The 20,636-nt window shown below is 58.2% G+C and overlaps 2 protein-coding genes across 4 annotated transcripts in view; one reads left to right on the top strand and one right to left on the bottom strand.

Annotated features, from left to right (window-relative positions):
• The window catches only part of CORO7 (coronin 7), a 35,096-nt gene extending 27,426 nt beyond the window's left edge, over positions 1 to 7,670 (bottom strand). The window contains exons 1-7 of one of the 2 annotated variants that reach the window (XM_068420069.1): positions 7,574 to 7,670; positions 4,531 to 4,627; positions 4,196 to 4,270; positions 2,787 to 2,857; positions 2,253 to 2,436; positions 1,599 to 1,675; positions 616 to 666 (exon numbers count right to left, since the gene is read on the bottom strand). In XM_068420069.1, coding sequence (XP_068276170.1) covers positions 616 to 666; positions 1,599 to 1,675; positions 2,253 to 2,436; positions 2,787 to 2,857; positions 4,196 to 4,270; positions 4,531 to 4,627; positions 7,574 to 7,633 — 615 coding nt within the window. In that variant the 5' untranslated portion in view covers positions 7,634 to 7,670. Of the gene's footprint in view, positions 1 to 615; positions 667 to 1,598; positions 1,676 to 2,252; positions 2,437 to 2,786; positions 2,858 to 4,195; positions 4,271 to 4,530; positions 4,628 to 7,573 lie in introns of those variants that run through there. The other variant, XM_068420070.1, reaches the window with a different exon arrangement.
• A 1,354-nt stretch (positions 7,671 to 9,024) lies between these two features.
• Positions 9,025 to 20,406, top strand: DNAJA3 (DnaJ heat shock protein family (Hsp40) member A3). 2 transcript variants are annotated; one of them, XM_068420100.1, is made up of 12 exons: positions 9,025 to 9,223; positions 9,366 to 9,493; positions 9,967 to 10,050; positions 10,776 to 10,982; positions 11,971 to 12,123; positions 13,558 to 13,705; positions 14,535 to 14,599; positions 15,059 to 15,187; positions 15,639 to 15,754; positions 16,482 to 16,579; positions 18,509 to 18,625; positions 19,401 to 20,406. In XM_068420100.1, the coding sequence occupies exons 1-11, from the start codon at positions 9,031 to 9,033 to the stop codon at positions 18,610 to 18,612; spliced, it is 1,425 nt and encodes a 474-aa protein (XP_068276201.1). In that variant the 5' UTR covers positions 9,025 to 9,030; the 3' UTR covers positions 18,613 to 18,625; positions 19,401 to 20,406. The 2 variants fall into 2 exon arrangements, with proteins under 2 accessions (XP_068276201.1, XP_068276202.1); XM_068420101.1 differs by lacking the exon at positions 18,509 to 18,625.
• The last annotated feature ends 230 nt before the right edge of the window (positions 20,407 to 20,636 follow it).

Here is a 20,636-nt window from a genome sequence, read left to right as displayed (position 1 = left end):
CGAGCACTGGCACGGGAGGCCGTCAGCTTCCCGAGCCCGCGGCAGGAGAGGCGCGAGGAGCGGCAGAGCCCGCTGCAGCCGTCTCGCCCTGCTCTCCGCTGCGTCCCTCCCCTCCCGAAGGCTTCCAGCCCCTTCCGCAGCGAGGGATGGCGGCTGCCAGCAGCCAGAGCCCCCACACCACAGGAAACCTCTAATAAGAGGCTGTTTAAACTCGACGTCAAGGCTTAAATCCTCTACTTATTTCCTAATCGCTGTTATTTGCTGAGCTGTGCGGATCCGGCCGCCCAGCCCTCACCCTTGGCAGGTCCTCGTCCCCGAGAGCCTTTTGCTCAGCTCCTGAACACGGCGCAGAGCCCACGGGGCTCGGGATCGCTGCCTGCGGGGCTTGGTGCACTGGGAAAGGGCAGGGGACCCCTGTGCCAAACCCCAACAGGGCCGACGAGGCGGCTGCCCGTTCCCCCCGCCCTCAGCCCTCGCCCTCACGTTGCCTCCCCCAGGCTGTGCCAGGGCCGGGACGGTTTGGGGCACCGAGCCCACCCCACGGCGGGCAGTGGGCACCCGGTCGGGCAGGGCTGCCTGCACGGCATCACCCAGCACACCCGGGAGGGACAGTACCTGGGAGGCAGCCGAGCTGGCTCGGGGGTCAAAGATCCGCAGTTTCTTGTCCTGTTGAGATAAAAAGAAAACAGAGGAGGGTTAAGGACCCTGGGGCCAGCGGGATGTCACGCCGTATTGGGCAGGAGGCTGGAGCGAGCAGCCCCCTCCTGCCTGCCCATCGCTCCTCCTGCAGTGCCCACACCCCATGGCATGGCTCGGGGCTGCCCCACACCCCATGGCACAGCTTGGGGTCCTAGCGTCCATGCTCAGCCTGCTCACTTGGTACAGGGCTCCAACTGCTCGCTCAGTCTGCACGCCTGGCCGGCCGCCACGGTCCATCTCGGGCCCACCTGCTCGCTCAGCCCTGCACGCTCAGCCTCCACCCTCAGCACAGCGGGGGCTGACCACTCGTTCAGCCCCGCCGGCTCGGTCTGCACGCTCAGCTGGGCTGGCACGCTTGGTCCTGCTCACTCGGCCTCTGTGCATTGCCTGGGCGCCTGGCCGCTCGCTCGGCCTGCACGCTTCGCCTCCATGCTGGGCCTGCATGGTTAGCACAGAATCCCCTGTTTGCTCAGGCCGTGTGGTCACTGGGTCTGTGCGCTCCGCTGGCCTGCCTGCTCGGCCTGGGAGCCTGCCTGCTCGCTCGGCCTCCATGCTGGGCCTGCACACTTAGCACAGAGGGGAGACCGCTCGCTCAGGCCATGTGCTCACTCAGCCTGCACACTCGGTCTGTGCGCTCCGCTGGCCTGCACGCTTGGCCTAGCAGCCTGCCCGCTCGCTCGGCCTCCATGCTGGGCCTGCACGCTCAGCACAGTCCCCGCTCGCTCGGCCTCCATGCACACCCGCGCGTGCGTGTCCGGCAGGCGCCATCTAGCGCTCCCATCCTCCTCGGCTCCAGCACCGCTCGCTGACCCCATTTCTGCCCTTTTCTCCCCCAAACAGGCCCACCGCGTGCCCCCCAGGCCCGGGGCGCAGGGAGGCCACCCACGCGAGCCGCTCACCTTGCAGGCGGTGCCCAGGAGGCGGCCGTCACCCTTCCAGGCCAGGCTCTGCAGCTGATCCCCGTGGGAGTCCAGGGCTGGGGGAGGAAAACAGGCTCAGGACCGGGATCGAGCAGGGTCCCTCCTCGTACGGGCAGGAGCCATCTCGCTCTCCCACCCGCGAGCACCGGCGCGCTTCCCGGGGGAAATGATCTGGCCATTCCGGAGGGCCGGTGGCAGCCGGAGCAGGGGCCAGGACCCACCGGGACGCTGCCGTGTCCGTGCAGGGAGCGTCCCCATGCTGATGCGAACGGCAGGAGCCCCGACACCCCCGTGCCACTGCCCGGCCTCCTCGCCGTGCCGGGTTAGCCGAGGTCTGGGCAAGGCTGCTCAGCAAGAGCCCACAGTGCCCACGTGCTGGGACAGGGACCTGGCACCCCAGGGGATCCCCAGCGAAGCTGCTACAGCCACCCTGGGCAGCACAGGAGCCTTTTACCCTGCTGCATCAGAGCGCAGAGGAGCCTGTGCTCATGCACAAGGGGCTGAGGTGCTCCCGGGCCAAAAAGCCACCCGTGCTGCCTGTTCAGTGACACCGAGGTAGGGACTTGAGCCCTGGCACCAGCACGGTAGAGATACGTGTCGCAGGCCGGAGCTGGCAGGCACGGCCATGCCTACCTGTCAGTGGCTGCTGCTGCCCCACGTCCCAGACGGTGACTCGCTTCCCTGCGCCGCTGGCCAGGACGCCGTCCGCCGTGGGGTGGAACTGCAGCACGTCCACCGGGTCCCCGCCGGGCCCCAGGGTCAGCCCCGCGGTGCTGGGCATGTCCTGGCCGCTCTCGGGCAGGCGCCACACCTTCACCTGCAGCCCCGTGAGAGGTGGGTCAGTCCCCGGGCAGGCCAGCTGGACCCCGCTGGGTGCCGGCAGGGCTCGACATGGGCTTGCTGCTCTTCCAGGCTTTGGTCCCTGAGGACACCAGGTGACCCCTCATCACAGCTCGGTGGGATCAGAGCTGCGGGGATCCCAGGTGGGAGAGGGCTGACCCCTGCCCTGTCCCCCACAATCTGGGGACGTCCCACACTGCTCCCCAAGGCTGGCACCCTCCTCCCCAGGCTCCTCTTATTCCCATCACTCTGGCTCCATCTCTCCCAGAGACACACTGGGGGACACCAGGTGCCCCTTTGGGAACTCCCCTGGCACCAAGCACTCACCGTCTCGTCGGCAGAGCCCGTAGCCAGCAGGAGCTGGTCGAAGGGCGAGAAGTCAAAGTCCGTCACCACATCTGGAAGGAGAAGGGCAGAGGTTCGTCCTCACTTCACCCCTGCAGACACCGTGTCCGCTCTTCCCCAGCCTCAGACTCTTGTCATACACACACGTGTGCAGGCAGGGGTGGGCAGCCAGGGTCACAGCCAGCCCCACCGAGGCATGTCGGAGCAGCTCCTTTTGGCAGGGGACGGGAGCGCTGAAGGGCACCACCGTGCAACGGCATCTCCCCGTCTAACCCACCGCTGCCCGGCTTTGGTCTCGGGGCGGACAGCCCCAGGAGGCACGGGGAGGAGCACGACCAGCACGAGGGGTGCTCGGATGCCGCGGCCAGCTGGGGCTGTGCTGGTAACAAGGCTCCCTTTGTACCGCCCCGGCTCGGCATGCCGGCGGCAGGGATGCTCCTCGCGGCTCCGGCAGCCCCTCGGATGTGTTTGGCACGCTCGGGAAAGTAGGTCACTGTGTACTTTTCCGCTTCCAGGAGGCTGCAGAGAGACAGGCCCAGGAGGCACGAAAAGCGAGCAGCTTGCTCGGCTGCATTTGCCCCCGGGAGGGGAGAAAAAATCCCTTCCCCGCTTCGGAGGCGTTGCTCTGGCACGGGCGGCTTTGAAGGGCTCGTGCTCCATCTCATGAAGAAGCCGTTGGGGTTTTGCTGGCTCCCTGTGCACCCCTCCAGCCAAGGCACTGCACGCAGGAGCGTGGCGCTGGGACCGGCTCCCGTCTTGCTGCTCCAGTGCAATTTTTTTTGGGCAATGGGTAGTCAGTGCCCCCCGACACCGGGCGAGGGGTACCCCGGGTTCCCTCCCGCTCCGTCCCTGTGCCTGCTCCTCTGCCCGCAGCGATGCTGCCAGCCGCCTCCCTGCCCACATCAGAGCTGCTCAGGGCCACGTGGCCGCCAGTCCAGCCTGTTCCTCCCGTTGCTGGAGCTGGGTACACCCGGGGCGATGCCATCCCCAGCTTGGCACTGGGTGTACTGGGAACTTCAGGGCGTGCAATGAGTAACATGGGCAGGGTGTGCTAGAGGAAGAGTGTGAGCAAGAGCTACGTGTCCAGACCTTGCTGCAGCTCCAGTGATGAAGGGACGTGGATCGATTTGGCTCCTTAGCAAAAGGACCTGGCAGAGGTTTTGGCCCATGGGTGATGGTCCCTGGGGACTCCAGCAGCTCCCCCAGCCCCTCGCCTGGGAAACAGCCAGCGCACCACGGCATCCCAGGCTGGGGCTCAGCACCCGAGCCCCTCTGCACAGCCAGCGCTGGGCCAGGTGCCTCCTGTGGAGGTGGGAGGTGGTGCCCGACACCTCGGTGTCCCGGGGGCAGAGCGAGGACAAGCTATAGGGGCCAGCAGACATCCAGCTCACCTGAGTGGCAGCAGAGCTGAGACACCGTCCTCTTGCCTCCGTCCTCGCACTCCAGCGGCACGACGCCCAGCACGCCTGCAGGAGAGGACACAGGAGCAGGTCACCAGCGCGCCTGTCACCCGTGTGATGCTCCCAGGAACCCCCCAGCCTGGGACACAGAGGGGCCACCCAGCTTTGCAACACGAGCCGAGAGGTGCGGGACTGTCGGCACCTTTGGGAGAACTCGGGGAAAGCCTCCTGAGGTCTGTGACCTAGCCACGAGCCCCGCAGGGACCACAAGGACAGAACCACCCCATGCCCCGGCCGCACTTGGCACCCCTTCCCTCATGCCTCACCTGCTGCCTCGGCGCTGAACGCGACCCAGCGGCAGCTCGCCTTCACGTGGTTCCCGCAGGATGCGGCGGAGCCGGCCCGGATACCCCCGATCCAGGCCTGGGATGGAGAGGGAAAACCCACGTCAAGAGGCGGCTCTGCTTCGGAGGAGCCTGACACCACAGCCGGGTCACGGGAGATGGCGGAGCATCGGCACAGCATCGCAGAGACCCTCGGCCCCACAGAGCTCCTGCGCCGACGGACCGGGCACGACCTGGAGGCTGCCGACGCTGACGGACTTGTGCCGGAGGCGCTTTATAGGGCCCCGTCCTCTGGGAAGGCCGGGGCAACGTGGCTGCTCGCACTCCCTGCATGAAAACACAGCCCCTCACTGGGGCTGGGGGCTTTGGGGCCGGCTTTGCCGGGGACGGGAGACAGGAGCATCCCTCTCCCCAACACTGTCCCAGCCCTGGTGGGAACGGCTCCGAGGGCTTTGTGATAAACTGATGTCGGGGAATTCGGGATGGGACAAAGGCTCTTGGGCTGTGAAGAACCACGAGGTCGGCACTTTGCGGTGTTTCCCACTACAACCCCCCCGGCCCAGCACTGCATCTGGGGGGCACCGGGACACCCTGCGTCTGCCGGACCCGCGCCAGGTGACACACACACCCGGCCCCAAGTGGCCCCCAGGACCAGGAGCTCCCCGGCACACCCAGGGCCAAGTCCAACCCTCAAGCAAAGGCGGGTGTTTTACGGTTTTATGGTGGCCGCCATCGCAGGGAGCTGCGGCAGGTGGCCGGAGCAGTGGCTGCCCCGCAAGCAGGGCAGGGCCCTCGGCGGGGAAGGGAGCTGCGGACGCAGCCCCAGAAGGACCGAGCCCCGTGTTTCCTCTCCTTGCACCACTTCCTTTTGAGGCCTGACAGAGCAGCAGTTCCTGCAGCACTTCCTCCGGTCCCTGTCACAGCAGTCTGCTCCGTGCCAGACCCGTTAACCCTTCTCCTGCCGAAGGGAGGTTCCTCTGCCCACACCCAGCAGATGGGCTGGGGGCTGCAGAGGGGATGGGGAACAGCTCTGGAGCGTCACCAAGACCCAGGAGGAAGGGTCCCACTGTCTGCACCCCATCACCCTGCACTGGTCCCTCGGTGAGGGGGGTCACTAGCCACACGTGGCCCCCAGCATCCGCGCAGGACCCCTGCAGTGAGGTTTCACAGAGGGCCCGCTGAGCTGGTCCATCCCGACCCCACAACATCCCCGCACGCAGGCAGGAGCCCTCAGGGACACGGTCCTTCCCCCAGCGTGCCAGGGTGGCTGGTAAAGCGTACGGTACCACCCTGGCTCCGTCCCTAAAGCAAACGGCAGGCTTTGAGGGCGGCTCTGCCAGCGCGGCCCTGCAGGCGCTGCCTGGAGGGGAGAAGCGACTCAGATGTGATCCGCCGTGTTTACACTGCGCTTCCTGATCCGGCCAGGTCAGGCGTCTGCCTTCGCCTCCGTAAACAAGCTGCTCTGCTCAGCCGGGGACACAAACAGCGCTTCCCGCTGTGACACCCGAGATGGCTTCAGAGACGAGACGTCCACCTCCCACCTCCTGCCCTGCAGGGCTGGGTGATGTGGCCTCGCTTCCCAGGGACACATTTCACGCCTGGGTGGGAAATGCCTTTCGGAAAGGCCACCTCCCGTGTGCTGAGCTCTGCGCGGGCTGCCGGAGGCAGAGCAGATGCCTCCCTGCGCACTGGGGCGAGAGCACGCTGCCCTCGGTGTCCCACAGAGCTGTCCCACCATAGGAACTGGCACCAGGGATGGTGGGATGCTCAAGGCTGGGCACACTGGCATGGGCCACCGTGTCCCCTCCTACAGCTGAAGCTCAGGGGGATGTTTCGGGTGCTCACCGGGTCTGCCGAGGTGGGCGAGCACAGGACAGGCCAGCCTGGTGCAAGGATGGCGTGGCCAGGAAGTTACGGGGAAGGAGAGTGCTGAAGTCCAAAGGCCCGAGCCCTCCACTTCTGGCCACACAGCCTATGCTGAAGGGTACCAGCTTCCTGCACCTGTGTGCCACGCCGGCACAGCCAGTAACCAGAGCAGCCAGCACCACGCAACTGGTCCACAGAGTCCCTTCCCCACGTGGGACCATCCCCGGCGGGGACCCTGCTCCAGCCTTGCCAGCTCCCCTCCGCCCCACGGGCTGGGAGCCACCTGGGCAGGATCCCACCACTCGCCTCCACCATGGCAGAGCAGCGGCAGCCTGTGGAGACGCCGGGTGAAGGGTGTCTGGCTCGGGGAGCCCTGAAAGGGCTACGTGTCCTGATGACGCTCCCCGATGTGGCTCACCCGGCACAACCCAGCATCTCTTCACACCCCAAGATGGATCACGACACTCAGCACACTTGGGGCTGGTTATTTGTGGGGCAGAGGCTGGAGCTGGGCACCCCATGGCTCCGTGCTGCCCAGCGAGACCCCCCAACCCTGCCCGGCCTCGGCGGTGCCGAGCTCCGCAGCTCGCGGGCAGGGTGTCGGGGCTCAGCACCGTCCCGCCGGGCCCCAGCGCTTCCCCTTTGCCTGCGGAAGCGGGGCCCAGCGTTTCACACTCGGTGCACGCTTCCCCGGCCGGCACGGGCCGAGCACCGGCGAGGTGCCAAGCCAAGCTGGGACAGTGGGCAGCGCAAACCGGGGGCCAACCGCCGGTGCCAGCCGTGCCTGGCCCAGGATGGGTACCCCACACCAGCGGCATCGGCTGCACCGGAGCAGCTCCCAGCCGGTGCGTGGCTGCAGAGCACCCCGCGGAAAGGAGCCTCTGCGGACAGCGGGGTGGGACACAGCGGGTGCCAAGGAGGGACTGCTCGGGCGATGCCGCCGCACCGGGGCCGGGCACCAGGCGTGGGGACCTGGGCACGGCCCCACCTCACCGGTGGCACCGCAGCAGCGGGGACCCGGAGCCGCGCATCGCTGGGGCAGCACCCACAACACCCCCGGGCCGCCCCACCGCTACCGGGGGGCTGCTCCTGCCCACCGGGAGCCCCGGCCCCACCGCCCCCCGCCCCCCCCGCCCCTCCGCTACCGGACGGCGCTCACCTCCCTGCGGGGCAGCCGGGCCTCGGTGTGCCGGAACTTGGACGCCTTGAAGCGGTTCATGGTGCCGAGGCTGCACCGGGCTGCGCCGAGCCGCGCCGAGCCCAGCCCCGCCGCTCCGCCCGCCCCGGGGCCGCCGCCGCCGCCACGCCCTGCTCGGGGCCCCGCCCCGGGACACGCCCTTGATGCTTAGCCCCGCCCCCTACGGGCCCCACGCGTGTCCTGTGCCCCCGGGCTGTCCCACCGTGAGTGGGGCAGAGACCCCCAGCCAGGACCCTCCTCAGAGCCTGGCCCCGGCGTCGGAGCCACCCCGGGGGTGACTGTCCTGTGGGGGGCAGCCCCTTCCCACAGAGACTGGGGGTCACCAGCCCCCCAGCTGCCCACCCACGGGCACCCGGGGCTGCGACCCCCCTGCTGTCACCCAAATGTCCCACTAGGGATTAGAGCAGCTGTTCCTCCAGGCTCTGGGCAGGGAGGACGGGGACAGCGGGAGGCTCCCAGCCCCGTGGGCTCAGCGTCCTTGTTCCCCCCCCCGCCCCGGCCTGGCAGCCGGCGGTGAACAGAAGCCGTTGTTTACAGCCAGCTGCCGGGGAGGGGGCGAGGAGAGAGGGCTGGATCTGAGCCCACCGGGCCCGGCCGCGGTGTCACCCACGCCCGCGGGAGCCCAGGCCTCCCTCCCCACCGCCCGGGCCGTGACACTCGTGCGAGCGCACGGCGAGAGCAGACAGGGCCTGACACCCCCCTCGCCGCTCGGCCTTGCTGCCATGTCCTCCCACACGCCGCCGAGCCCAGCCCCCGTGCTGCGGGCGTGGGGAACCAGGGCAGGCGGGACCCGCGCTCGGCGTGGGTTCTCCTCCTCCCCAGGGAACAGCTCCCGCCCGCCGCGCAGGCAGCGTGCCCGTACGGCCGCTCTGGGGTCACAAGAGCCTTTATTTCGGTCTCTGATGAGGTTTCCCCCACCGAGGCAGGAGAACGGCCCTCGGAGGGGAGCAGCAGACCCCGAGCAGGGAGCACCGAGCCAACGACGCCGCTGCGGGGCAGCTGCCCCTCACGGCCGGGCTGCCCCAGCCCCTCCGGAGGCGGCTGTCGCAGCGGAGTGCGCGGTCCGGACGGGCCCGGCTCCCCGAAACCGGCCCACGGCGGGGACAAGCCCGCCCGCCGCCCCCTCCCCGGGGTCCCCTCAGCACGGAGCTCCTGGTGCCCCTTGGGCCCCGCTCGCAGTGGCTCTCCCGGTGCCTTCCCCCCTCGGGCCGCCCCGCCGGGGCTGTGCCCGGGGCTCCCCCCCACGGTCACCCCCCGCCGCCCCGGTGACACCGGTGCCCCACGGCAGCCCCGCCCGGCGGCGGCACCGCGCATGCGCAACAAGGGCGCCCCGTCCCGGCGCGGACTATTGCGCAGGCGCACTGCGGTGCCGTCGCGCGTCGCCGGTGGCGCATGCGCAGCGTTGTGCGCTGGCCAAGATGGCGGCCGGGGGCTCCTCACGCTGGCTCGGGGCGGCCGCCGCCGTCGCCTCCCGGAGCCGCGGGCCGAGGGAAGGGCGGCTGCCGCTCCTCTGGCTCGTCCGGGGGCTCGGCGTCTCGCTGCCCCCCGCCGCCGCCTCGGCCCGCGCCGCCCGCCGCCTCCTGCCGCTGTGCGCCGGGCTCTGCGCTGTGGGTGAGCGGGGCCGGAGCCTCAGCGGGCCGGGGCGGGGGGGTGGCGGGCTGTCGCGTCGGGGCTGGGCCCCTTCCCCCGGTCCTGTCCCGCCTCCCGCCCTTCGCGGCCCTCACCGCGGCCCCTCTGCCCTCCTCTCCCGCAGGGACGAAGCACGCTGCCGCCGCCTCCTTCCACAGCAGCGCCGCGGCCCGCGCCAAGGAGAACTATTACCAGGTGTTGGGGGTGCCCCGCACCGCCACCCAGAAGGAGATCAAGAAAGCCTACTACCAGGCACGTCCGACCGGGGACCCTGCCGGGGGGGACCCTGCCGGGGCAGGCGGGCGACCGCCGGGCCGTGGCTGAGGGCCCCGTAGCCGGATAGAGGAGTCGTAGCTGCCCGCGGCCACTCTCGTACGGCAGAGAACAAAACGGCCTTTGGGATCCCTGCGTTTGGCCCAGGGGGGGGAAGTGGAGGTAGCGGTGGGGAAGCTCAGCATGCCGGTTTGTGCATCTCTTCAAAAGCATGGCCCCCCTGTGCTGTCATCTCGGGTCTTGTTCCAGGAGCTCCTTGGGGTTGCTGAGAGATTCAGGTGCAGCTTCAGTCGTTCCTTATATTGAGATGATAACGGAAAATGAAGGCTTTTAGTTCCCTAAAATACCAACAGTGAATGCTGAGCCTTCCTAATGTGTTTTTCCTGGCATGTGAGCCATGCTAAAATAAATCACTTTTGTCTGTCTCTAATACTTGATTTTTTGTTGTGTAGCTGGCAAAGAAGTACCATCCTGATACAAATAAGGATGACCCTAAAGCTAAAGAGAAGTTCGCTCAGCTGGCAGAAGCCTATGAGGTAATATGCAGGATTTTATTGTCATGAAAAGGAGGAAAGATTGGAGGGCAGATGGGGGGCAACTTTTCTTCTTTTTCCTTGCATTTCCTGTCAAACCACGGCTGTTTTTTCATTTCTTGTTCTTTAGGCGTCAGTGCCTCTGTCCCAACGGTGCCTCCAGGAAATTATTTAGCTGGATGTATTTTGGGCTGTTGGAATTTGTGCTCTTTCTTAGCAGTGAGTGACCAGCACGGATGCTGCGGTCACTGCGGTGGAATTGTTGGTCAGCTTAAATAAACAAACAAAAAAACCCGTCAGCAGTTACTAGCTTTTTGAGCCAAAGGTACCTTCCACTGTGCCGCACCCCAGCCCCGTTTCTTCAGCTTGTTCACCGTTTCTTTTGTGCTGATTTTTGCTCTCATGGGTTTTCACATTTACCCCAGCACTCCTGTCACCACCTTTCACACGATATATTAATGATCGAATATATAATTTAAGTCGTTCTTGCTTACGATGACTTAGTCAGGTTTTGTCATTTTCCTGATGACAAGCTGAGAGATACCCGGGAAGAAGTGGGTTGTCAGTAATTCACACGCTGCTGAGAGCTGGGATGGCCTCCTGATGGCAAGAAGGTTTGGGAGCCACTAGCCATGAATTCTCCTGAGAGACTCTGCTCTGCAGATGCAGGCTGTCCCCGTGCTCAGATCTGTACGGTGTCCTGATGGCCTCCTTCTTTTGCCTCAAAGGTATTGAGCGATGAGGTGAAGCGGAAGCAGTACGACGCGTACGGCACGGCCAGTTTCGATGCTGGCGCGGCGGGCGCCGGCGCCGGGCGGCAGTACTGGAGCACTGGGCCATCGATTGATCCGGAAGAGCTCTTCAGAAAAATCTTTGGAGAGTTTTCGGGATCGCCTTTTGGTGATTTTCAGAACGTCTTTGACCAGCCACAGGAGGTATGAGCGCATTTGTTTTCCGAGTAGTGAAATGAAAATGAAAAAGGAAACCCACGAGAGCTGGAGAGGGACACTGGGCTGTCACAGATTGCTCCGGGAGCGAGCTTAAGCAAAGAACTTGCTTCTGAGAATATTTTTTTCTGGATTTCAGCTACTTCAGCTGGTGTTTACTGACACCAGTTGGTGCTGCCAGACAATTCCATTGCTATAGAGGCATCTTTTCTGCTGTACGTTGATTTACATACGTCTGCTTTCATCTGTAATGCTGAAAACCACAAAATACCTTTTAACTATAAAGCAAGCCTTCCAGCGTTAGGTTTGACTGCTTAATTGGCTTAATTTTGCAACTTAATTGGCTTAACTTTGCAGTGGAGCCCATAATAAAACAAAACCTCTCTCTTGTTCTTTGTACTGCAGCTAAATGTGCTTTTAAGTATTGACAGGGTTGGTTCACGTGCTGCCTTCAGCAATGCTTGGTATTCAGTGCTTCTGGCTTTACTGAAAATGGCCTTTTTGTTATAAACAAAATTTCCCATTTTGTGCAGTCATCTTTGCTGGTGTAAAGAGTTTATTGAGGAAGAACAGATACTTCTGTTGGGATTAAGCCTTCTTCCTCACCTGTTGCTGCATTCCCATTAAACAAAACCTTTACAAGTACTAAGAGTTTTCCTGAGAGCAGAAAAACGCTTGACTTCTGATTTTACTCCCTTCTTTTCTGCTTTAAAATCTCGTTTCTGCTAAACCACTGCTCATCAGACTGGTGTAATCATCATTCCTGTAATGTCTGCCCCCCTTTTGTACCCCTTTTTATGTATATGAGACTGATTGTTTCCTCAGATGAGGCAGAACCCTTCTGAATCTTCCTTCCCCCCCTGTGTTACCTGGATGTATTCTAACCCTTGTTTGATATTTGACCTAAAACAATTTCAGTCTGCTCAAGAGTCCATCACACATCAGTTATAGATCGATGTCCCTGTTTCCCGTACAGTATATCATGGAACTGACATTCACCCAAGCTGCAAAAGGTGTTAACAAGGAGATTGTGGTGAACATCAACGACTCCTGCGAGCGATGCAATGGTAAAGGACACGAACCTGGTACCAAAGCGCAGCGCTGTCACTACTGCAGTGGCACCGGCATGGTAAGTGCTTTTTAAGACACAAGTTCTGCTGTGCTTTTCCTTGTTGGGGCAGGTCAGGCCCTTTCACAGTGAAAAATTCTCAGTGCAGTCATCAGCTTATCAGGGTGAAGCTGAATTAACGTGGACTTGATGTTAATAGGCACTAGGAAGATTTTCTTTGTATTTAAAGTGCTCTGCCCAGCTGAAAGCACTAGCCTTCTGGGCCAGAGCATCTGGTATCATACATCCAGCAAACCATATTTATATACTGTAACAGTTCTGAAATGACTTAACCATATTTATATAACAAAACAATTCTGAAACTACGTGGGCATTAAATGGGATAGTTTGAATTGAGGGTTGGAGGGAGGAGGATTTATTTATTCCTTTATTACCTGAGGGTAATAAAGGAATAAGATGCATCAACTTACAGTAAGTAAAGAAATGAACACCCCTGCTATGGAGAAAGGCTGAGAGAGTTGGGGTTGTTCAGCCTGGAGAAGGCTCCGGGGAGACCTTCTAGCACCTTCCAGTACTTAAAGGGGGCCTGTAAGAAAGATGGGGACAGACTTTTTAGCAGGGCCTGTAGCCATAGGACAAGGGGGGATGGCTTTAAACTAGAAGACGAGAGATTCGGACTAGATACAGGGAAGAAATGTTTTACACTGAGGGTGAGGAGACACTGGCACAGGTTGCCCAGAGAGGTGGAGGATGCCCTATCCCTGGAGACACTCGAGGTCAGGTTGAACAGGCCTCTGAGCAAAGTGATGTAGTTGAAGATGTCCTGCTTATTATCAGGGGATTGGATTGGATGGCATTTAATGGTCCCTTCCAACCCAAACTATTCTATGATCAAGCTTCAGGCTTTAATTTCCACACATCAGAATGGGTGCCAGCCATCAGTGTGTGACCAGAGTACCTTTCTGCACAGAACAGGCGTTGTTGGTCAGAGGAGTCTGCAAGCTCTTCCCACCATTTCCTCCCGTGCTGCAGTCTGATGGGTGGCTTTCACAGTTCAGTCCATAGCTTAGTCTCCACAACATTTTCCTGGACACTGGCAATAATTTATGCAAGTGGATTGTCGCTGGATTCCTCAAAATACAGATGTTTAGTTCTTTGTGAAAGCACTGTAAGGAGCTTTGTTCCGGCTTGCGCATTAAAGCCTAGAGCTGGAAAGTGTTTCCCTTCCCCTTGTCATGCGACACTTGCTGACAGTGATGGTTTTCAGTGGAAATCAGTTGAATATGGTCCAGCTTCTCACAAGCAGCATCCTCTTTGGGTTTCTGAGCCAGTTTTCTGCTCCATCCCTTGCTAAAGGATATCGCTGTCCTGTCGGGTTGCATGTGCCATTAGAGGGACTCAGATGTGCTGGGCCAGCCCCTGGCAGTGTTTTGTGGAGGTGAAAAGTACCACCTTGGTCCCAAGTATCTGTATAATCTGTGTGTTCTTCACTAGGAGACGATAAACACCGGCCCTTTCGTAATGCGATCCACGTGCCGACGGTGCGGCGGTCGTGGGTTCATCATCACAACACCGTGCGTGGTGTGTCGAGGAACGGGGCAAACCAAGCAGAAGAAGACTGTGATGGTTCCTGTGCCAGCTGGTTAGTGGTGTACTTGTGTGCTGCTCTCTGTTAAATAACTACAGTTATTTGCTTCCACTTGGCCAACAGCAAGGTGCTTGCCTCCAAAGCGTGGCTGGTCCCTGCCAGGTACGAATGCAAGAGCAACATAAGTTTTGCTGCAGAGAAGTTATCTTAAGAGCAAAGCAGGTTGATAGCTTGCTAATGGAAAGGGCTAGTAATGAGATGAACTTTCTGGCCATGGATATAAATGTTTGCTTTGCCCTTCCTCAGCTGAGGTTTTGGTTCTCGCATGGATCCTTCTAGGCAGCTTTTGAAGAGTGCAACACAAAAGGTTTTGTTGCCAAACAAATCTGTTGTTTGTCCTTGATGAAGCTTGGGGGGAGGGTGGGAATCTTGGAAGCTTGGCTCCAAAAAGAGTGCTGATGGCCTTCCTCACCAAAGAGGATAAAAAAAGCGGTGGGGCTGAAGGCTTGCTTCTTTGGGACCGCCCTGGGTGAGCAGCCTGTCCTTTACCTGCAGCTTTTGGAGGCTGCCTGGCGTTCCTTAGTCTGATGCATTTCCCTAAGGAATTCTGTAAGGGATTGAAGCGATGAGCCCACTTGGTGTGTAGCGATCCCCTCAGAGGTATAAAGGGGTGCTGACACCTCCTTCCTTTGGCCACCGCTCCTGTGGAGAGTGTCACTGTGCTGCCCACTGGTATGGCTTGTGCCCTGTGCTCCAGGGGGTGCAGGTGCTGCTGTGGCAGCAGGCTTTTGGGGATGGCAAGAGATCTGAAAAGCTGTAGGTATTCAAGTGACACGTGGATTATAATGCGAGGTAACATTCCCTCTTTTTTTTCCGATTGCAGGCGTTGAGGATGGGCAGACAGTTCGGATGCCTGTGGGGAAGAAGGAAATTTTCATTACGTTCAGGGTATGTATCGTTCTATTGTTGGCTGTTGTCGTTAGTTAAGTTGGTTGCTTGTTTCCTTTGCAACTGCCTGGGAGGTCTGACTGAATGGGGGACAGAGGAGGAAGAGCAAGTGATCCTCTGGAACAGCTGAGGTAACACGATCCACGTGAACTTTCCAAGACAGGAGCAGATCTGCATTGTAACAAGCAGTGTGACGTTCAGTCTGCTCACGAAGAATCACCCTGCTTGTCCCAGGACAAGGCCCTGATGGTAGCGTGCATCAAAACGCAGAGCGGGGTCTTGAGGCCTCGAGTCTTGAGACTTGGAAATGTGAAGGAGCTAAAAGACTGAACGTTAACTTACACTTCTTAGCCTGCAGTTTGTGGATGGTAAAGGGTCTGACTACAGCGTTCTGATAGGTTTACACTGAGAACTTTGTGGTGGTGTGCTCACTTCCCTTTGGAACTGCCTGCCTTCTAGGTTCAAAAAAGTTCTGTGTTCAGAAGAAATGGAGCAGATGTCCACTCGGACCTCCTTATTTCAATAGCACAGGCTGTTCTGGGAGGCACAGCCAGATGTCAAGGCTTGTACGAGACAATCAATATCACAGTAAGTACCGTTATGTGGAAGAGCTTGGGCATGAATCGATGTGGGACAGCAGAGACTTCTCCTTTGCTGCAAAGGTGGTGCAAGTCTCCTAAGTCTGCCAGTATTTGAGTTTCAGACTTCTTCAGGATTGAGCGTCAGGTAGTTTGTGACCTGCTTGGTCACATCTCCTTTCCTGTGGCTGTGTAGGAGATGGGGATGGGAAGGGCTGGGTGGATTGCTGGGCAAATCTCATCCCAGGTCTACGGACTGTGTGAGGTTCTTTACTCATTCCTTCAAAACCTTTTCCATCGTTACTGCCTTAGCTTCTGAATGTGTCCAGATGCAGGAACGTACCAGATCTCTGCCATCCTGCTTTGAAGCTTGCTGGAGTAGTAGTTAATTTTTATAGACATGTAATTACTATATAAATGGTTAAACTAGAGTAATAAACATGACCCCTCTACGTTCACAGATACCCCCGGGTATTCAGCCAGACCAGAGAATTCGAATGAGTGGGAAAGGCATTCCCAAGGTGAACAGCTATGGCTACGGAGACCACTACATCCACATAAAGATCAAAGTTCCTCAGTGAGTAGAGCTAATGCAAGTTTCTGTGAAATCTTAAACTTTTTGCAAAAAACATCGTTCAGAAAGAGTGTGTGAAAATTCCTCACTGCTTGATCAAGATCATTAATTTCTCACTCTGCTTTTAATTCTAATCTGAGGTAACTTTTTTTTTCCCAATAATACCATTTGGCAACCCAGCTCTAAAACCCCTAAACTCTGGAAGTACCTAAGTAGTTCTTCCCCTGCGTGTTTGCCTGGATATCTGTGCTTCTGTCTGGACCCAGTTACAGAAATTCAGTGCTTATAATGTGTCTGTGCTCTCACACCTACGGCTTAAAGGAACTGAAGTCCTTGGCAGTTGCTTTTCAGACTGCTTGGCCCCCCTCTGCTCCTGTGGTGAAGGAAACTTTTTAGCTTGTATTGCTGCACTTGGCAAGGGAGTTCATTTCCTGAGGTCTCCCCACCAGATGTGTGTTCTGTTGGAGCTTCACATGGTTCTTAGCACTTACTTTGTTTTTTCACTGCAGTTTGGTGAAATGCAGCGGGTCATCTCTCTTCCGCTGACGCTTATCCTTTGTAGATTGCTCATTTTAAGAGCACCATGGGGACTCGCAGGGTATGCCAGGTGTATTAGTCTTGTACTTCCAGTAGCTGCCTCTTGTGTGTTCTGCTGGAGAGGGTTAAGGAGGTCTGTAGATACATCTGTCCCTAAAGAGGGCCGTAACCAACACCTCTGTCTGACCCACAGGAGGCTGACGGATCGCCAGAGAGCCTTAATGATGAGCTACGCCGAGGACGAGACAGATGTGGATGGCACGGTGAACGGGGTCACAAATACAGCGTCAGGTGAGCGGAGGGAACCAGCGCTCCTTCCTCCTGGGGTTGGCGTGGGAGGGTTCCTGGGGGGGAAGGTGAGCCAAGGCCACCTTGAGACAGCATGTCGGCACAACCTGCCAAGCGTGTTATATTGGAAATAGTTCTAGTATGATGTGAACAGGCTGTAGCACGAAGCAAGGAGGTGGCCTCTGCCCAGAAAGCTTTACTTGATACTTACTGGGCAAATCTGTGCATGAATGGAGAGCAGGTATTGAGATACTCCGGGGTCCTGACAAGTTGTGGGGAGTCTGGCGGTGGTGATGAATGCCTTCTGCTCATTGCTTCTTTCTCTGTGCCAGAAGTAACTTGTCTTAGTAGCAGAGGTAGAAAAAGAGAATGTGCTTCAGGCCAGTTCTCTGGGTGACTAATCCATTGTGCTGCTGACCGCAGTGGGGACCTGTCTCCTTGAAGGCTGAAGGGGAGTGAGTACTGCTGTCAGGGCTGCTCCAGGCCATGCTCTGTGCACGTGGGGGAATCTGGGACGGAAATGTTCATTGGTGCTGAGTGCTGGCTCCCGTCAGTAGACAGCATCCAGCGTGGTGGAGGGAGTGAAGTCAGCTGGGAGCTTTGCAAAGCTCCTCTTTCAGCTCCAGATCAAAACTTTTGATTCAGCAATTACATGTTTTAGGTTTCAGGAATGAAGTACCTGGCACCAGTAGCAAGTAAAGGCAAAACATACGGTAGAACAGTAAGGCAAAAGCATTGTCTTTTGCTACTGGAAAACTATTTATTTCTTTGCTCATATTGGAACTTTTTAAAGCTGGTTGGATTGCTTTTTATGCTTGAAACCAAGAAGGGCATTTATGACTGCGTACAGCCAGGCAAAAGGTGAGAGTCTTTCAAAACTGCTAAATGATCTCAAAGGGAAATAATGCTCTCCAGATTTGTTTTTCAAAAAGTAAACCTGCTCGTTTTTACTACAATTAAGCAGCAAGGTGGATTAAAAACAATACCAGTAGCTTGCAGCGTAGAGACAGGCTGTTGCTGAAAGCGTGTCCCTGCTCTGGGAAGCAGAAATGCCCTGATGGAGGCGTGTTCTGCCGCAGCCCTCAGTATTTCATACCATTGCATCAGTCTGAGCTCGGCAGTCAGCTGTGGGCGGGTGGGGGGGACTGGACTTTGTGTTCTCTGTGCTCAAAGAAACCTCGAGGAGGATTTGGGGATCTTGTTATGGACGGGTTTACTGTAGAAGCAGCAGATTAGCAAAGAGGTCTCCTTTGCTCTTGCTGTAGCCGCTTCTGGAGGGACAAACAGCTTCTTAGGACCTGTTTATACAGGAAAGTTATGCTCGTTGCTGCCAGTTCTGTTCTGAAATACTTGTAGCCTTTTTCATTCTAGCCTGAGTTAATTTTCTCCTTGTTGCTGTTTGAGTATTGTACGACAATTACATGAGGCAGGCTCCTGGTGTAGTTCCGCACTGCTTTGCTCTAAGGGGTCACGACACCACCATGAAACAGGAAGACAGATTGTTCCAGGGAGCACCAATGCAGCTTTTCTTTTTCTGTAAAGTCATGGCTGGCTGTGGTCAAGTTGACAACTCTGGTTTAGTGCAGGCTCTCAACTCCAAGCGTTTGTTTCCAAAGCCCATGGGGTCCCTGACTTGACTGTGCAACACAAGAATTCCCTTGCCAGTTGGAGGGCTGGGGAGAGGGGAAGGGAACAGTGTTACCTGGCCTCATGGTCTTCTCTTCCACTCCTGGAGTCTGGGCTCTCCAGTGCTTCCCTTGCAAGTGGTCCAGTACTGTGGCTCGCTGCCAGGTGCAGCCCTGTACGCGAGGATGCTGGCAAAACCAGCTGCCTTGACCATTCCCCATCTAAAATAACCCTCTCACTTGGTCAGGGGTGCTGGCTACTGGTGGGAGATGTATCTGACTGCAGCCCTTTGCTGTTTGTGTCCAGGTGGCAGGGCCACGGCTAGCGCTGACGCAGGCGGGGATAGGCCTGAGGCTGAGGAGAACAAGGAGGGATTCCTTTCCAAACTTAAGAAAATGTTTAGCTCCTGACACCCTGTCTGAGGTAGGAGGCCTCTTGTGTTTTATTGTCGTCTTTCCCCCCACACCAAGCAGAACTTGCACTTCTTGGGAGGTAGAAGCAGCTAAAGCACAGCACTGCTTCTCACTTAGCCTCAGGCCTTCCAGCCACTGATGTGAAAAGCCCTAGCTGTCCCCTGTGACCTGGAGCAAACAGCCAGGGACAAAATTGCATTGTCACTGCAGCAAAATACAGGATATGTCTTCAGGGCGTTGCAGGCCTCCCCTGCAGCCCTGCTTCCCTGTCCACTAAGGGCCCGTACCCAGTTCAAAGCCCTGAGGGCATTCCTGTTAGCTGGTGAAGCTGGGACCAGGCAGTTCTGCTGCCACCGCAAAGCCCGGGCTGGCTGGGAGGTGCAGGTGGGCCCGCAGAGCCTCCGGTGCCGGTACGCTCAGGCTGGACTCGCCCCAGCACGGGCTCAGGAAGGAATCTCTTTGTCGTAAAGCACAGCAAAGCCCACGTCACACGAATGAGCACAGTGTTACAGCTCAGGGTGCCATTTAGCTGGTGTTGGCCTGCTGTGAGGGAGCGCTGCAGCCTTGAAACCATCCATGGCAGACTCTGGTGTCCTGGGTTCGGGGGATTCAGCTTCCTGGTACCACAGGCTTCAAACTCGTCTGCTCCGCATGGCTGACAAAGCGTGGTGGCAGGTCCGGCGGTGAGGCGAGCGTGCCTGCGCTCGCAGAGCAGGCTGCAGGGCTGCGTGCCTGAGGCCAGTTTGCTCAGGAAATATTAAACTTCTCTCTTGCTTCAACCGCAGGGAAGCGTTCTACTGGAAACTAAGAGCCAGCAGCAGCAGATTGTCTTTGCAGTCGGGGATGAATCTTTCTGGCAGCGGGCTCTGGAGAGCAAAGGATGTCAGTCAGCAGCACCGTGAGAATCCCACCTCGAGAGGCTACAAACTGAGGCACCAACAAGTAGCACGATACAAAACCCACCTACTGTCCTAGGAAATGGTAATGAAGGAAAACGCCAGCTTTGCAGAAGTTGCTCTCGAGGTTACTGGAAGCTTATTTGGTAAAAATTAAAGCTGAAATATTATTTAGAATCCAAACCAGTGGAAATGTGAAATAAAAATTGTCCTTCCAGCACAGAGCGGAGCAGTTTGCTCTATGGAGCCCAAGGTGGCTGCTGCTCACTCAGGTGCCCTTCTGAATGCTAAATGTGCTTGGTGAACTTACCACCGCTTGTCTTCTCCCAGGAGGGTGGGTGGCTCAGCGAGTTTTACCCCTGTCTTCGTGACAGCCCTCCTTGCTGTCCCACACCTCTCTCTGAGGGGGAAGTCTCCCTGTGGCTGGGACTCAGAGCCTAACTGCCCTGGCTCCCGCAGCAGCCGTGGGGTTTCTTCGTCCTGCTGATTTCCTGCACAAAGAGCAGTGATGGAATCTGCACTTTGCCTCAGGTTTCCCTTTGTCTCCCAGAATTAACTAAAGTTACAACACAAATGCTGTTGCTTCTGACTGAGTACAAGTTTATTACCAAGCCCTTTGCCAGTTTGGGACAAAGTCTTTTATTACGTTAGCGCAACACCCGTAGCATAAGTGAATGGTGAAAGAGTCATTGTGAGAATACAAGTGAAGTGGATCGCTCCTACCAGGTGGAGTGGAGCTCTTGCAGTGAGTATCTTCATGGTTACTGTAGCCCGCTGTTGTTAGTTACACCGTGCAGGTACTGTCAGCCCACATACTAATCGACCAGTTAAACAAGGACGTGTTGTAGTCTTGCCCTTCTTAATTTGCTGAAATAAAGCACGCGTTGCCTCCTGATTTAACTGTCTGTAAAGTGATTCTGTATCCATGTAAATAAGATTGACTTCATAAAGCTATTTAACATGTGCTGTGCCTCGCTGCCTTGTCTGCTCTTCCAACCCTGTCTATCACCCCCTTTTCCTGCCCCAGTAACAGGAACGAAGGTCTCCCCTCAGACCAGGAGAGAACAGGGCTAGATGTCTCGAGCAGGTGGCTGCGATTGACTTTAAGCACAGGCAAGGCCTGCC

The sequence above is a fragment of the Nyctibius grandis genome, chromosome 30 (genome assembly GCF_013368605.1).
Source record: "Nyctibius grandis isolate bNycGra1 chromosome 30, bNycGra1.pri, whole genome shotgun sequence".
Taxonomy (NCBI): Eukaryota; Metazoa; Chordata; class Aves; order Nyctibiiformes; family Nyctibiidae; genus Nyctibius; species Nyctibius grandis.
Note: the sequence above shows the minus strand (reverse complement) of the source record. Positions and strands in the feature narration are given on the sequence as shown.